This window comes from Armigeres subalbatus, chromosome 3 (assembly GCF_024139115.2).
Source record: "Armigeres subalbatus isolate Guangzhou_Male chromosome 3, GZ_Asu_2, whole genome shotgun sequence".
Classification (NCBI taxonomy): domain Eukaryota; kingdom Metazoa; phylum Arthropoda; class Insecta; order Diptera; family Culicidae; genus Armigeres; species Armigeres subalbatus.
Genome location: NC_085141.1, coordinates 147,958,315 through 147,975,894, shown reverse-complemented (window position 1 = coordinate 147,975,894; position 17,580 = coordinate 147,958,315). Strand labels below are relative to the sequence as shown.

General features: G+C 37.8%; 1 protein-coding gene and 2 long non-coding RNA genes across 3 annotated transcripts; 1 reads left to right on the top strand and 2 right to left on the bottom strand.

Moving 5' to 3' along the window:
• Positions 1 to 8,004: 8,004 nt before the first annotated feature.
• Positions 8,005 to 8,794, top strand: LOC134223908 (uncharacterized). The gene is made up of 2 exons (XR_009982772.1): positions 8,005 to 8,137; positions 8,203 to 8,794. It is a non-coding gene; the product is annotated as an uncharacterized LOC134223908 (long non-coding RNA).
• Positions 8,795 to 9,713: 919 nt separating this feature from the next.
• LOC134223987 (uncharacterized) lies at positions 9,714 to 10,818 on the bottom strand. Its single transcript, XM_062703211.1, has 3 exons — positions 10,703 to 10,818; positions 10,488 to 10,622; positions 9,714 to 10,371 (listed from the first exon to the last, which is right to left on the bottom strand). The coding sequence occupies exons 1-3, from the start codon at positions 10,788 to 10,790 to the stop codon at positions 10,280 to 10,282; spliced, it is 315 nt and encodes a 104-aa protein (XP_062559195.1). The 5' UTR covers positions 10,791 to 10,818; the 3' UTR covers positions 9,714 to 10,279.
• Positions 10,819 to 15,566: 4,748 nt separating this feature from the next.
• Positions 15,567 to 16,429, bottom strand: LOC134226443 (uncharacterized). The gene is made up of 3 exons (XR_009983480.1): positions 15,996 to 16,429; positions 15,792 to 15,934; positions 15,567 to 15,721 (listed from the first exon to the last, which is right to left on the bottom strand). It is a non-coding gene; the product is annotated as an uncharacterized LOC134226443 (long non-coding RNA).
• Between the last annotated feature and the right edge of the window lie 1,151 nt (positions 16,430 to 17,580).

The following is a 17,580-nucleotide window of genomic DNA, read 5'->3' as shown; positions in this document are numbered from 1 at the left end:
ATTCCAGAGGGAATCCTTTAGGGATTCCAGAGGGAATCCTTTAGGGATTCCAGAGGGAATCCTTTAGGGATTCCAGAGAGAATCCTTTAGGGATTCCAGAGGGAATCCTTTAGGGATTCCAGAGAAAATCCTTTAGGGATTCCAGAGAGAACTTTAGGATTCCAGAGGGAATCCTTTAGGATTCCAGAGGAATCCTTTAGGATTCCAGAGGGAATCCTTTAGGGATTCCAGAGGGATTCCAGAGGAATCCTTTAGGATTCCAGAGGAATCCTTTAGATTCCAGAGGAATCCTTTAGGATTCCAGAGGAATCCTTTAGATTCCAGAGAGAACTTTAGGATTCCAGAGGAATCCTTTAGGGATTCCAGAGGAATCCTTTAGATTCCAGAGGAATCCTTTAGGATTCCAGAGGAATCCTTTAGATTCCAGAGGAATCTTTAGGGATTCCAGAAGGAATCCTTTAGGATTCCAGAGGGAATCCTTTAGATTCCAGAGGAACTTTAGGATTCCAGAGGAATCCTTTAGGGATTCCAGAGGGAATCCTTTAGGGATTCCAGAGGGAATCCTTTAGGGATTCCAGAGGAATCCTTTAGATTCCAGAGGGAATCCTTTAGGGATTCCAGAGGAATCCTTTAGATTCCAGAGGGAATCCTTTAGGGATTCCAGAGGAATCTTTTAGATTCCAGAGGAATCCTTTAGGATTCCAGAGGAACTTTAGATTCCAGAGGAATCCTTTAGGGATTCCAGAGGGAATCTTTAGGGATTCCAGAGGAATCCTTTAGGGATTCCAGAGGGAACTTTAGGATTCCAGAGGAATCCTTTAGGATTCCAGAGGGAATCCTTTAGGGATTCCAGAGGAATCCTTTAGGGATTCCAGAGGGAATCCTTTAGGGATTCCAGAGGAATCCTTTAGATTCCAGAGGGAATCCTTTAGATTCCAGAGGAATCCTTTAGGGATTCCAGAGGGAATGCTTTAGGGATTCCAGAGGATACTTTAGGATTCCAGAGGAATCCTTTAGATTCCAGAGGAATCCTTTAGATTCCAGAGGAATCCTTTAGGGGATTCCAGAGGAATCCTTTAGATTCCAGAGGAATCCTTTAGATTCCAGAGGAATCCTTTAGGGATTCCAGAGGAATCCTTTAGGATTCCAGAGGAATCCTTTAGATTCCAGAGGAATCCTTTAGGATTCCAGAGGAATCCTTTAGGATTCCAGAGGGAATCCTTTAGGATTCCAGAGGAATCCTTTAGGGATTCCAGAGGAATCCTTTAGGGATTCCAGAGGATATCCTTTAGGATTCCAGAGGGAATCCTTTAGGGATTCCAGAGGAATCCTTTAGATTCCAGAGGAACTTTAGGATTCCAGTGGGAATCCTTTAGGGATTCCAGTGGGAATCCTTTAGGATTCCAGTGGGAATCCTTTAGGGATTCCAGAGGGAATCCTTTTAGGGATTCCAGAGGGAATCCTTTAGAGATTCCAGAGGGAATCCTTTAGGGATTCCAGAGGGAATCCTTTAGGGATTCCAGAGGGAATCCTTTAGGGATTCCAGAGGGAATCCTTTAGGGATTCCAGAGGGAATCCTTTAGGGATTCCAGAGGGAATCCTTTAGGGATTCCAGAGGGAATCCTTTAGGCATTCCAGAGGGAATCCTTTAGGCATTCCAGAGGGAATCCTTTAGGCATTCCAGAGGAAATCCATTAGGGATTCCAGAGGGAATCCTTTAGGGATTCCAGAGGGAATCCTTTAGGGATTCCAGAGGGAATCCTGTAAGGATTCCAGAGAAAATCCTGTAAGGATTCCAGAGAAAATCCTGTAAGGATTCCAGAGAAAATCCTGTAAGGATTCCAGAGAAAATCCTGTAAGGATTCCAGAGAAAATCCTTTAGGGATTCCAGAGGCAATCCTTTAGGGATTCCAGAAGCAATCCTTTAGGAACTCCAGAGGGAATCCTTTCGGGATTCCAGAAGAAATCTTTTAGTGATTCCAGAGGGAATCCTTTAGCGATCCCAGAGGGAATCCTTTAGGGATCCCAGAGGGAATCCTTTAGGGATTCCAGAGGGAATCCTTTAGGGATTCCAGAGGGAATCCTTTAGGGATTCCAGAGGGAATCCTTTAGGGATTCCAGAGGGAATCCTTTAGGGATTCCAGAGAGAATCCTTTAGGGATTCCAGAGGGAATCCTTTAGGGATTCCAGAGGGAATCCTTTAGGGATTCCAGAGGAATCCTTTAGGATTCCAGAGGGAATCCTTTAGGGATTCCAGAGGAATCCTTTAGGGATTCCAGAGGAATCCTTTAGGGATTCCAGAGGAATCCTTTAGGATTCCAGAGGAATCCTTTGGGATTCCAGAGGAATCCTTTAGGGATTCCAGAGGGAATCGCTTAGGGATTCCAGAGGTAATCGCTCAGGGATTCCAGAGGGAATCGCTTTGGGATTCCAGAGGGAATCTTTTAGGATTCCAGAGGAATCCTTTAGGGATTCCAGAGGAATCCTTTAGGGATCCCAGAGGAATCCTTTAGGGATTCCAGAGGAATCCTTTAGGGATTCCAGAGGAATCCTTTATGGGTTCCAGAGGAAACTTTACGGTTCCAGAGGAATCCTTTAGATTCCAGAGAGAACTTTTAGATTCCAAAGGGAATCCTTTAGGGATTCCAGAGGAATCCTTTAGGGATTCCAGAGGAATCCTTTAGGATTCCAGAGGGAATCCTTTAGGATTCCAGAGGGAATCCTTTAGGGATTCCAGAGGAATCCTTTAGGGATTCCAGAGGAATCCTTTAGGATTCCAGAGGAATCCTTTAGGGATTCCAGAGGGAATCCTTTAGGATTCCAGAGGGAATCCTTTAGGGATTCCAGAGGAATCCTTTAGATTCCAGAGGAATCCTTTAGGGATTCCAGAGGGAATCCTTTAGGATTCCAGAGGAATCCTTTAGATTCCAGAGGAATCCTTTAGGGATTCCAGAGGGAATCCTTTAGGGATTCCAGAGGAATCCTTTAGGATTCCAGAGGAATCCTTTAGGGATTCCAGAGGAATCCTTTAGGATTCCAGAGGAATCCTTTAGGGATTCCAGAGGAATCCTTTAGGATTCCAGAGGGAATCCTTTAGGATTCCAGAGGAACTTTAGGGATTCCAGAGGAATCCTTTAGGGATTCCAGAGGAATCCTTTAGATTCCAGAGGAACTTTAGGGATTCCAGAGGAATCCTTTAGGGATTCCAGAGGGAATCCTTTAGGATTCCAGAGGAACTTTTAGGGATTCCAGAGGGAATCCTTTAGGGATTCCAGAGGGAATACTTTAGGGATTCCAGAGGGAATCCTTTAGGGATTCCAAAGGGAATTCTTTAGGGATTCCAGAAGGAATCCTTTAGGGATTCCAGAGGGAATCCTTTAGGGATTCCAGAGGGAATCCTTTAGGGATTCCAGAGGGAATCCTTTAGGCATTCCAGAGGGAATCCTTTAGGCATTCCAGAGGGAATCCTTTAGGCATTCCAGAGGGAATCCTTTAGGCATTCCAGAGGAAATCCATTAGGGATTCCAAAGGGAATCCATTAGGAATCCTTTAGAGAATTCTTTAGGGATTGCAAAGCGAATCCTTTAGAGATTGCAAGCGAATCTTTGAGGATTTTAAAGCGAATCCTTTAGGGATTGCAAAGCGAATCCTTTAGGGAGTGCAATGCGAACCCTTTAGTGATTACAAAGCGAATACTTTAGGGATTGCAATTCGAATCGTTAAGGGATTGCAAAGCAAATTCTTTAGGGATTGCAAAGCAAATTCTTTAGGGATTGCAAAGCAAATCCTTTAGGCATTGAGAAGCAAATCCTTTAGAAAATTCTTTAGGGATTTCAAAGCGAATACTTAAGGGATTGCGAAGCGAATCCTTTTGGGATTGCAAAAATAATCCTTCAGGGATTGCAAAGCGAATCCTTTAGGGATTACAAAGCAAACCCTTTGGGGATTGCGAAACGAATGCTTTAGGGATTACAAAGCGAATCCATTAGGGATTGCAAAGCGATTTCTTTAGTGATTACAAAGCGAATACTTTAGGGATTCCAGAGGGAATCCTTTAGGCATTGCAAAGCAAATCCTTGAGAAAATTTTTCAGGGATTGCAAAGCGAATACTTAAGGGATTGCCAAGCGAATCCTTTTGGGATTGCAAAAATAATCCCTTAGGATTACAAAGCGAATCCTTCAGGAATTGCAAAGCGATGCCTTTAGGGATTGCAAAGTGAATCCTGTAGGAATTCCAGAGAAAATATTTCAACTATTTCAAAGGGAATCCTTTAGAGATTCCAAAGGGATAATCCTTTAGGGATTCCAGAGGGAATCCTTTAGGGATTCCAGACATAATCCTTTAGGGATTCCAGAGATAATCCTTTAGGGATTCCAGAGGGAATCCTGTAGGGACTCCAGAGGGAATCCTGTAGGGACTCCAGAAGGAATCCTTTAGGGATTCCAGAAGAAATCCTTTAGGGATTCCAGGGGATTCCCTCTGGAATCCCTAATGGATTTCCTTTGGAATCCCTAAAGGATTCCCTCTGGAATCCCTAAAGGATTCCTCTGAATGTAAAGGATTCCTCTGAATCCCTAAAGGATTCTCTCTGAATCCCTAATAGATTCCCTCTGAATCTAAAGGATTCCTCTGAATCCTAAAGGATTCCCTCTGGAATCCCTAAAGGATTCCCTCTGAATCCCTAAAGGATTCTCTGAATCCCTAAAGGATTCCTCTGAATCCTAAAGGATTCCCTCTGAATCCCTAAAGGATTCCTCTGAATCTAAAGGATTCCTCTGGAATCCTAAAGGATTCCTCTGGAATACCTAAAGGATTCCTCTGAATCCTAAAGGATTCCTCTGAATCCCTAAAGGATTCCCTCTGAATCCCTAAAGGATTCCTCTGAATCCCTAAAGGATTCCCTCTGAATCCCTAAAGGATTCCTCTGGAATCCCTAAAGGATTCCCTCTCGAATCCCTAAAGGATTCCTCTCGAATCCCTAAAGGATTCCTCTGAATCCCTAAAGGATTCCCTCTGGAATCCCTAAAGGATTCCTCTGGAATCCTAAAGGATTCCTCTGAATCCCTAAAGGATTCCTCTGAATCCCTAAAGGATTCCTCTGAATCCCTAAAGGATTCCTCTGAATCCCTAAAGGATTCCTCTGAATCCCTAAAGGATTCCCTCTGAATCCTAAAGGATTCCTCTGAATCCCTAAAGGATTCCTCTGAATCCCTTAAAGGATTCCCTCTGAATCTAAAGGATTCCTCTGAATCCCTAAAGGATTCCCTCTGGAATCCCTAAAGGATTCCTCTGAATTCTAAAGGATTCCCTCTGAATCCCTAAAGGATTCCTCTGGAATCCTAAAGGATTCCTCTGGAATCCCTAAAGGATTCCCTCTGGAATCTAAAGGATTCCCTCTGGAATCCTAAAGATTCCCTCTGGAATCCTAAAGGATTCCTTTGGAATCCCTAAAGGATTCCTTTGAATCCCTAAGGATTCCTTTGGAATTTAAAGGATTTCCTTTGGAATCCCTACAGGATTCCCTTTGGAATCCCTACAGGATTCCCTTTGGAATCCCTACAGGATTCCCTTTGGAATCCCTACAGGATTCCCTTTGGAATCCCTACAGGATTCCCTTTGGAATCCCTAAAGGATTTCCTCTGGAATCCCTAAAGGATTCTCTTTGGGATCCCTAAAGGATTCTCTTTGGAATCCGTAAAAAGAATTTTCTTTGGAATCCTTAAAAGATTCTCTTTGGAATCCCTAAAGGATTCCCTTTGGAATCCGTAAAAAGAATTTTCTTTGGAATCCTTAAAGGATTCCCTTTGGAATCCCTAAAGGATTCCCTTTGGAATCCCTAAAGGATTCCCTTTGGAATCCCTAAAGGATTCCCTTTGGAATCCCTAAAGGATTCCCTTTGGAATCCCTAAAGGATTCCCTTTGGAATCCCTAAAGGATTCCCTTTGGAATCCCTAAAGGATTCCCTTTGGAATCCCTAAAGGATTCCCTTTGGAATCCCTAAAGGATTCCCTTTGGAATCCCTAAAGGATTCCCTTTGGAATCCCTAAAGGATTCCCTTTGGAATCCCTAAAGGATTCCCTTTGGAATCCCTAAAGGATTCCCTTTGGAATCCCTAAAGGATTCCCTTTGGAATCCCTAAAGGATTCCCTTTGGAATCCCTAAAGGATTCCCTTTGGAATCCCTAAAGGATTCCCTTTGGAATCCCTGAATCCCTAAAGGATTCCCTTTGGAATCCCTAAAGGATTCCCTTTCCCTCTAAAAAATTGCTGTAGGATTTCCGTAGGAGTACTTGGAGGGTTCTTTTCGGAGTCCCTGAAAGAATCGCTGTGGAATCTCTGAAGGAATTGATTTGGAATTTCGTGAAGAAATCGCTAAAGAATTGCCGTCGGAATCCTTACAGAATTACCTTCGGAATCTTTGAATCCCTAAAGAAATCTCCAAAGGGTTCTCTAAAGAAATCCCTTAAGGATTCCCCAAAGAAATCCCTAAAGTACAGTGACTATAATAACAGTGTCGTCAAGTGTCAGAATTGGAACAGAGTCGTCTGTCAGTTTCATACAAATGCGCGTTCCAAACGAGCAGGAGACCTGTCAAACGTGGCACATAGTGGAACTTTTCTTATAGGACTCTACCCTAAAAGAATTCCTAAAGTTATCCCTAAAGGATTCCCTTCGGAATCCCTGAAGGACTCTTGTCGGAAAGCATTTATGATTTGTGTCGAAATCTCTGAAAAAATGATTCCAAGATTTTTCTGGTATTCTGGAAAAATACATTATCAGCCTTTACAAGATAAGCAATTTCTTCGGATTTCCAAAAGGAGTTCTTTTAAGGATTCCAGAAGGTCGGAATCCTAGAAGGATTTCCTTCGGCCCCCACCGGCAGCATTAGTTTTGTTCTTTTCTATTCTATAAATTATCTTTAAGGACCATCTTAAATAAACCGCTCTTCACCAACCCTACTAAAATATGCTTCGTTTTTCAGCATTTGACATCAAATGGCACCGATTTTCGTGCCGCTCGATTATGTTATTTATACGGTAACTCTGGAACTGTATTTCACTGGATCCAAAGTTATTTCGATTACGCTGCATTTTGCCGTTAAATGGACGGCTGATATTGCCGCTAGATGGAACAGGACGAATGGTCAGGACCTGGTCAGGACAACAAATCATAATTTATGATCATCGACAGGGAAATTCACCATTCTACGAATCTGCTCAAGCGCACCATGCCGCTTCAGCTAAATGAAAAAATATAGGTTAAAATCTGCATAAATAGTAATAATTTTTATTGTTTAAATTCCGATAGAAATAAGATGATATGAACAATTAAATAATATTTTATATGCAAATGTATGTTGTATTATACAGTAGACGTTCGATAACTGCAAGTCATTTAACTGCAATGCTTTTTAACTGCAATTCGATAGTTGCAACAGTTTTGCAGTTATCGAACCGCTAAACTTCAAACTGGTGTCAGACTCAATGACAGCTGCATTGCGCTGCACATTTAGATGCACTTTTATTGCATCTGACGTCGATTGACAACCGTTTGACGTCTAGAATGCATTGCAGTTATCGAACGGCATTCGTTAACTGAAAAGTAAACATTTTGCAGTTATCGAACGGCTACTGTATAAACACGGCCAAAACCGCACTATGAGAACCGAAACACCCAAAAACTCCATTCAATGCCATGCATTTTGGATTGTTTTACATCACAAACGTTTACATCGCTTCAGTTACATCATCTTATTGATTACATCGATAGAAACTACGTCGCTCCTGTTTATTACACAGCAAGCTCTCTAGTACATCGCACGATGTAATATTAAACAATCGATGGACTCAACGGGTTGCAGCGATTTCGATGTAATATTCAACAACTTTTTTTGCTGTGTACTACAAACTTAATTTTTATTTGAGTAATTACATTAATCATAGGGTAGTTTATAACCTCTATATGAGTGAAATATGTTGTTTATGTTCGCGACACATAAACAATATTAATCGAATCGCATAGTCGAAAATTATATTCCTTTTCCACATAAATTTTAGGTTCGAGAGATTTGTGTCGCGAACTGAGCCAGAATTGAACACTTCGGTGAACACACCATTGCAGCAAATTGTGCTTCTGGTAAGTTTTGTTTGAAATTTTATGCAATTTCCTTGATTTCACATGTTTCGTATATGTAATTGCAGATCCGGATATAATTATGCAGTTTCCGGATGTAAACATTGGGCCGAATTCACGACAGACAGAACCGCAAAATACCAAGGGCTGTGGCAGGGGAAAAGCACCATGGAAAGCAAAAGCCGCGGCGTGTGACCATGAGGTTTCAGGCTATGCATTCGCAGAGCTATTTCCAGCAATTAAGCTTCTGTCCAGGAATTAACCTACATTTGGCTCCATGTACAAAAAAACAACCATGTAGATCCGAAAGATCGCGCTTCGCGGGACGGCACCATTCAAACACTTCCGGAAACACATGTGGAGAAAAAAAACCTTCCTCCAAGTGATTATATTTTTACGGAGGATAAACCGAAATCCCGTAAGTTTTCCATTCATGGATTCGCGGAGCTCGTAGTACGCGAGTACAAAACAGGATTTGACATCTTCTCATCGCCACATCGGAAGCACGCATCGGAAAACTGGTATCGACAGAATTATGGGCACCGTTGGTCTCTCTTTCTGGTTCTCTCATCAACTTTTGTCTAGCCCCAGTTTTTCTCAAACTAAAATGATAAATATCTGTTGAAATTTATTATTAAATATATTACAAAATACAAAACATTTATTTTATTGCAATCAATACATAATAATGCAATATTCATTATTATATTCCATTATTCAGATACATGAATTTTATTTTGCTTCGGCAAATGAATGTAACAAGCCTCCTATATGATTTTTATTTGACATGACGACATAGGTTTCATTTGTCCGAAACCTAATAACTTTTATGTTCCCGAACATACATATTATTAGTAGAAGCTAATTGCAAAAAAATATGTAGTTTCACACATAACATTTATGCGGATATTTTCCTCGGTGTAGTGTTACAATAAATTGTATTGTTATTCTGCTGTATTTTTTATTCGGGTGGCGCTGAGTGCTCGGCGCGGAAACCCAAAGGTGGGAATAAAATTTTGGGGCTTATGCGCAATAACTTAAACTTGCAAAGTTTATGCTGTTCATCGAGATTTACTTACTTACTTATGGATCCTGTACACCTCCGGTGGTGCAAAGGGCCGACTTGAAAGATCTCCATCCTGAGCGATGCCCGGCTATCGCTTTAACCTGTTGCCAGGTTAGATTTCGGTCGACTTCTTTTATTTCTTTATTGAGGCTTCTCCGCCATGAGCCTCTGGGTCTGCCTCTGCTGCGATGTCCCGCTGGGTTCCAGTCTAATGCTTGCTTACAGATTTTGTTCATCGAGATGCATATGTTTAAATAATTTGTTTTTGAAGCATCGATCAAACGTTTGAAAACTCTATTACAATCTACGCACGAGCATGAGTTTATTAAGAAGTCTAATAATTGACGTTATCAGTAAACATCATTGCTTCTGTATCCGATTTCAATTTTGTTTATTTATATACACTATAAAAAAATACACAAGAGGACCGTGTGTTCTACACATACATTTGCGCAAATTGTCAAAACAAATCAATGTCATGTGTAAAACTTACGACTTCGCTCAATCAAAACTCATCATCCGTTCATGAACCATCCACACGGTATTAACGTGTAAAACAAATCGATTTGGATTGAATGGCTTGACATGTTCGCTTGTTTTCTAAATGAATTTGATGTATAATCGTGTTGAATTTTATTTGTTAATGAATGTATTTCGTGTTTTCTTTCATATGTTAACAATGATATACAGGAATGCAATTTCCGCCCGGAGTCCGATTTTCGCGATCGGATAGAAACCCAATTCAAAAAGCATTGTTTTGCGATAACTTCCAACGAATCAACGGTGGAGGTATATAAAAAACAATCTTTCATTGGTTTTCAATTCTCTAACGTAAATCGAATTCCGGACGGATAAAATGAAATAAAAACAAATTTTGTACAAATGTATAACATGTCTTCGCCATCGCTAAATAAAGTTCCTAAATAATGAAGTTGAATCATTTGGTTGTATAGCAGCGGCTGTCGTTGTCGTTGGCATATTTACACTCGATACTCGAACAGATCCTTGCCGTCTCCATCTCCAGTGGACCAAAAAGCTCCATTACTGTCCTACGACCGATTCCATTGTCATCCACAATGTCAAGAATAGTATGTGCTGGCCATGATATGTTGATTCCAGCTTGCCGGTATGCATGTCTCTTCGAAGGAATTAAACGTTCTGATGAGGCATTCTGTTACACGAATGTTAAGGGAAAAAAAAAATTAGTTATTGATTTTATTATTATTATTATTATAATTAAAATAGAAGTATGGTATTTTCTAAAGTCGTGTTTCATTAATAACTTACCTGGTAATAAGATGGTGGTTATTGTATCGGTGAGCTTCTGACCATTGAATTTTTTGATGTTCCGAGATCTCGAGTCCTCTGATAAAAATTGTTGGATTGCTGCGATATTGGTGTACTCTCCTTGCAGAACTCGGGCTGTTTATACGGAAAGGAGAATATTTTTCATAAGCACGGTTTTAAAAATATTTTTCATGGGGAAAGTAGAATCAGCTTACCTCTGTCAATAGGAACACATTTTCTAATCCGATGCTTCTCCCTATAGGCTACCAGATAGACATATGCTAAATATAAAGATTTTTTCATAAAGAATCAAGTACCTCGATTATTCTTTATACACACTTAAAATAAATCGCCGAATTCGGTAAAATTTTACCGAAATCTCAACAGCAGAACTGTTCGGTAAATAATTTAACTGATTTTCGGTGATTTTGACAGTTGAGCAATGGAAAAAATTACAAAAAATCTGTAAAATAAATTACCGAACAGTTCTGCTGTTGAGATTTCGGTAAAATTTACCGAATACGGTGAAATGAGTTAAGTGTGTAAGAATGTAATTTGGATCTTTTTAGTTAAATGGCTTTACTTATTGTCATAACATAATTTAGTACTAATCCACCGCAACCAATATGTATTTCGTTGTCTACAGTGTCTCGACTTAATTCAAATATTTTTCTTGTTTTTAACCAGAATTTTAGCAAAACATTAAATTACTTCAAAATACCAGCTGAAAAAAAGTTAGTTTATACGAAACATGTGCTTTCTCTTCGAAAGAGTGACACAATTAGATGGTTCGAATGCCTACTCAAGTTTGTTTGAATCAATTAATAACATTTGTTAGATAAATATATGAGATCGCGGTGTATCAAGTATGGAATTGGCTATAAACATTGTCATTTGAACTGAGTTTGTGAAGAACATCTCAGTGATATGAAATGCATTAGATTTCATGGTGTATGTGGAATTGAAATTCATACATTTTGAAACACATGGGTCATAGTTGTATTTGTTTTGAGTATCCATTGGTATGCACATCAATTCGTGGTGTAACAAGTATGGAATACGACATAAACATTGGCATTTGAACTGCGTGTGTGAAGAACATCTCAGCGATGTGAAATCCACTAGAGTTGATGGTGTAAGCCGATTGAAATCATCCATATTCCGAAACACATGAATCGAACGTGTATATTTTTATCAGTGTAATTTTGAAACGTTGAATAAACGTTTGATAATTCGCTTATTGCAATAACAACAATGGCTTTACTTAAACGTTGTACGAACGTTTATTCCACTCTACAAATAAATTTATTTTTAGCGGACTTATTCTTTTTAAAACATTTTGCACTTTGCCATTCACTAGAGAATAAATTATTATTTTTATACTTACTTCAGGAATGATAGAAGAAATCTGCAGGAAAAATCTACCTCTATGATGGCAGATAGAAGGCAGCAGCTTCACAACTTACTAAATCAAACAATAAAATCAAGACTGATAATTCACTTTCGGAATGACATTACACTAACTATAACGTCATTCCTCCTATTAAGCTTTTGTTCGATTGTTGGCAATTTTGTTGAGTAATGACCAAAAACCCCGTTACAGCTGTTCAACCAAAATTGTTCAACAATATGGTTTATATTTCTAATTCAGCTTGGTACTTTCCAAGGTGACAAATATAGCTGATGGTAAACAAGAGGGCTGGGGATTCAAAGGTCGTTGGATCGATACCGGTATCCTGTTCATAATTTATTTTTCATCTTATTTCCAGTATGTTGAACAATGCCTTAATAAGTGTAACAATGTAATGAAATAAATGTATTTAGAAAAGCATAATTAAAAAAGCCTAATCAGTGAGTTGCTGACTAGTTGAATTAACATTATGTTTGGTTTTTGAACAAATTTGATGAATAAATATTTTTATCTACTATTTAAGTAAAGTTGAAGAGAGGTTGCTAGTTGTTGTTGAATAAATACTCCATTTTTGGGCGAACAATGCTGGAACAAATGTTGACATGTATGATAGTATAATTTTTAATCAACGCTGGCTGAATAAATCTGACCATACTGATGTTTAATCAACTGACAATTGTTACTTGGGTTGGTCTGATGAAATAATGACAAATATTCATTCATCAATGCACTTGCAGAACATTTGGATCTTCCGATTATTTTAAGGTTCGAATCCGCAGAAAATAGAACTAAGTGGTATAAGGTGTCATACCACTTAGTTCTATAAGCAGTAGCATAGCCACAAAATTGGTCTGGGGTGGGGGGTTGCTGAACAAGTTCTTCTTCGAAAAAAAAATTGTGCGTTTCAAAAAACACAACATCGACTTCCAGGTGGCAACCTCAGCACCCGTCGATCTCAAGCCGTTATAGTGACGGTCTCTATCACCATGTCACTATTTAATCTGAAATATGTATTTAACTCACCTTCGAGCACACCGGCAACAAACATACATACATATTCTCAATCAATCACGTACATCCAAGGCAGAGACTTCGGTCAGGAACTAATAATTATTAGTTCCTGCTTCGGTGCCGATTATTGAACTTATTTGGCTTTGGCAAAAAAATCTACACAGAAAGAAAAAACACTATTAAAATTAAAAAAAACGTTGGTGAAAATAAAAAGTTGCGTTGGTTCTTTTTCGTAGAGAGTTGCGAATGTTCAAAATAAAAGTACGTTAACTTTTGCAACAACCATGGTATGAAAGTAGCTTGCCGTTCTGAAATTAAAAGTTCGAACTTTTAAAAATAAATTGTGGAACTGTCAAATGAAATGATTGCACTGTAAAAATAGTATGTGTAATTTTTAGTTAATAATCGAAAATTTCCCAAACCTGCCAACCCATCCCTTCCCCACGGGGTTTCCCTCCATTTTATTTTAAATAACAGTTTCATTTGTATTCATGAGAAAATTCTTTTATTTATATTCCATTTTGAACTTACAGCATTACTATTCTGTGGCCATGTGTGTATAGACTGTTCCTATTCTGCTTTTCCGTCGGTAAACCATTTGTTTCCAAATTTTGTTTCGTCTGCATTTTTAGACCTATAGAGCAAATTCAAGTTTTTATTACGATCAAGTTTAAAAAGATGTCTAATAAATCATGCAAACAAACCTGTTGATCGGCTTCCACTCGATGGCAATATACAATTTTGAGAAAAAATGCCCACTTTTTGTATCCGCTTAGTGCTGAAAAAGGTTGTTTTTTTCCTTCGGTAAATGGTTCATAACAATACATTCTAATGTATTTCTATGGTTTAATTTACAATACAATCTATTGCCAATTTAATGTTATTAATAGTAGTGTTACAATAAATTGTATTGTTATTTTACTGTATTTTTTATTCGGGTAGAAACGGATATTTTAGGATATTTTCGTGTACGATTCTGTCAAGATGCTGTCAGAATGATAAACAAAGAGGAAATAACATCCATGGTTTTCTTTTGATACTGTTACATACAATAACCTCTATAGAAGTCCACCATACAACACATTTTGAAATTTGGCTTCTAGAATGAGTTATTGACAAACTACTAAACGATCGAAGGCAGATTACTAAATGATCGATAACATCCTTGGTTGCCCACTCAATTTGACAGATATGTACATTTAGCAAACATTTTAGTTGAATTGACAATCAGTTTGGTCAAATCAACTAAACGCTTTTGTTGCACTGGATATTCTAGGTTAGGTGCACGATTATTATTTTCAATTTTCACATTTTCCATTGATTGAATTAAGTAAAAGATATTTTAGTTACTAGATGAAGATTGTCGCTACTGTTCCCTTTGTTCTGCTGTCCGAAACATGTGTGGTACATACCTGTCAAATCGTATGGATTTTCCTTCTTTGACATTTAGCTCCCCTATCCTCGCCAGCAAAAGATGTTCCGGACAGCGACGACAGCGACAATCTTTATCTAGTAACTAAAATATCTTTTAATTAAGTCATGTACAAATAAGATTATCAATTTTCTTTATTATAAGCTATGTATTTTATTTATTTGGTAACTAAACAGAAATTTCCACGAAAATGTCTTACAGAATAAACAAGCGGAAGGGAGTCCAAACTGCCGTCGTGTTTCTTGCTGTAAGAACAAAAAATAGATTTTGAAATGTTAAAAAACATATAAGGCACTTACCTTATTAATAGGTTCATTTTTCCTTGGAAAGAAATTGAAAATTACTCACTTAACTATTAACTATTTTCAATGCTTCTTCAACCTAAATTTTAAATAATATTTTGCACTATTGTGGGTTTTGTATATCGCTAGTCAAGTTGAAAACCGAAATGGGGGACTAGCGAAGTTGGATTTTTCTCGCAATTCATACGTTAAACCTAACTTCGCTAGTAGTGCGCTAGTCTAATTAGGCCCTAATTAGACTAGCGCGCCACTAGCGAAGTAAGGTTTAACATACGGATTGCGAGAAAAATCCAACTTCGCTAGTCCCATATTCCGGTTTTCAACTTAATCGAGTATACTTATAAGTATATTTACAAGCTAAATTCCATGTACACGTTAAAGAAAACATACACACCAAATTGGAAGAATATGTTTCAGCAAATTATTTTGCTGGTAACCAATCAGCAATCTGGAACTTTGCTGATATTTTTGGTGATTTGTTCCGGTTTTCTGAAATTCAGTAAACCTTGTTAGATTGCTGTACATTCAGCATGTTCTACCGCTGTCACTGTCACTGCATGCCTTGGTGAAAAAAATAAAACAAAGTTGTCTTAAACCGCGTTTCTACACAGAAAGAAAAAACACTATTAAAATTAAAAAAAACGTTGGTGAAAATAAAAAGTTGCGTTGGTTCTTTTTCGTAGAGAGTTGCGAATGTTCAAAATAAAAGTACGTTAACTTTTGCAACAACCATGGTATGAAAGTAGCTTGCCGTTCTGAAATTAAAAGTTCGAACTTTTAAAAATAAATTGTGGAACTGTCAAATGAAATGATTGCACTGTAAAAATAGTATGTGTAATTTTTAGTTAATAATCGAAAATTTCCCAAACCTGCCAACCCATCCCTTCTACGGGGTTTCCTCCATTTTATTTTAAATAACAGTTTCATTTGTATTCATGAGAAAATTCTTTTATTTATATTCCATTTTGAACTTACAGCATTACTATTCTGTGGCCATGTGTGTATAGACTGTTCCTATTCTGCTTTTCCGTCGGTAAACCATTTGTTTCCAAATTTTGTTTCGTCTGCATTTTTAGACCTATAGAGCAAATTCAAGTTTTTATTACGATCAAGTTTAAAAAGATGTCTAATAAATCATGCAAACAAACCTGTTGATCGGCTTCCACTCGATGGCAATATACAATTTTGAGAAAAAATGCCCACTTTTTGTATCCGCTTAGTGCTGAAAAAGGTTGTTTTTTTCCTTCGATAAACCATCTGGATATAAAAAATTCTTTCGCCGGCATCGATTCTGTAAAAAGAATTACTGGTTCTGATCACAAAACTTAAATTGTAATTTCAATCAAACGAACCTGCTTTAGTATCCGATTATTTGAGATCTGCATTCCCCCGTTGGAATCCGGTTAGCGTTTCAGAAGTCACCCAGTTTCGGATACTTCTGTTTTGCGATGACGGAATAAAAATACACCGATAACTCCGAATGCTTAGACGAGATGAATACCGTGGACCCCCGGTAATATGACCGCTTTTAATCTGAACACTTTTTAATTTGAACCCCGTTCGTTTGAACATCGTTCAAATTAAAAATGGTTCAAACGTCATTCAACACGTGGAATCGGAAAAGAAAAATGGAACATCGTTAAACGGAATGCAGAATCAAAACAAACCAGCCAAGAGAGCAGCCAGAAACCAGTTTTTCTTATGCAAATAGAGTAACCAGAAGTTCAAATTAAAAATGAACCCCGTTAATTTGAATGAGGTACCGTTCAAATTATCGGGGGTCCACGGTATACAGTGAGAAATGTATTCGAAAGTTAAGTATAAATGAAATTGCATTTTATATAAATAACTTGTTGCTAATTTGATTGTCCTTATGCATGATAACAGTTGAAAGCGGTTGAAATGTAATTAAATAAGTATTAATACATATTTTGCCATCACTTGAAATGCCTTTTTTGCCCAAGTTTACCACTTGATGTGAAATGAGTAATACATTTATTTTTTTCTTAAGGTGTCCCAATCTAAAATTTTGTGCTGAGCTTTTAATATGTGATCTGACAGTTCGACAATTTTTATGGGGAAAGTATGAACTTTTAAATGTATAATTGAAAGTGACAAAAAATACTTTAAAAACAAATAATTGACTTTTGCGATGAACAATTCAACTTTAAATTTTACGAAAATAAATCACTTTTTAATTCTAAAGTAGAACATATTTAGAAAAACAGTATTATTTTTTTGTGTGTAGTTTCGCGTAGCAAATTTTAAAAACGTAATACATATCATCTTAAATTGAAGTGCTGAATCTGGAAGTCCAACCGTTACAACGTGAGTTGTGAAGTGGAGCAATAAAAATGCTATCCGTAAGTTGAGCAGTAAAAATAATAAGGTGTCTTTCTTTCAGCTTTCAAAAAATGGCGGACACAAGTGTTTTAATTGTCTTCAATCAATTGCATGGTCGATGGACTTCGAAGACGAGTCAAAATGCATGAGGTCATTGATACAAATCCATGCATGCATACTTTATCCTCGCATCAAACTAAACATTTACTTGCAATAATTGTTTCATTGTATATTAATAAATGTATTTGATTTTCGAATTGTTTTTTTTTATTGTTTTACTGCTTAGAATAAAAGCCATAAAAATCATGAAGAATAATAATAATAATGATAATAAATACAATATGTAATCAGCTGGTTTTCAGCAGTTTTGCGCATTTTGCTGAATTGATTCAGCAAAGTGCTGTCAATTCATATTCTAGCCCGAAACGCGGCATTTTCAGCAAAACAAGCTGACGACTCAGTAAACGACTGACAGATATGACAGTAGTACGGTTTGCTGAAAGTTTCGGTAATTTATTTTACTGAAATCATTGCTGACTTTTCAGCTCGGCAAAATTCAGCAAAATTTTGCTGATTTTCGGCGAAAAAAATTTG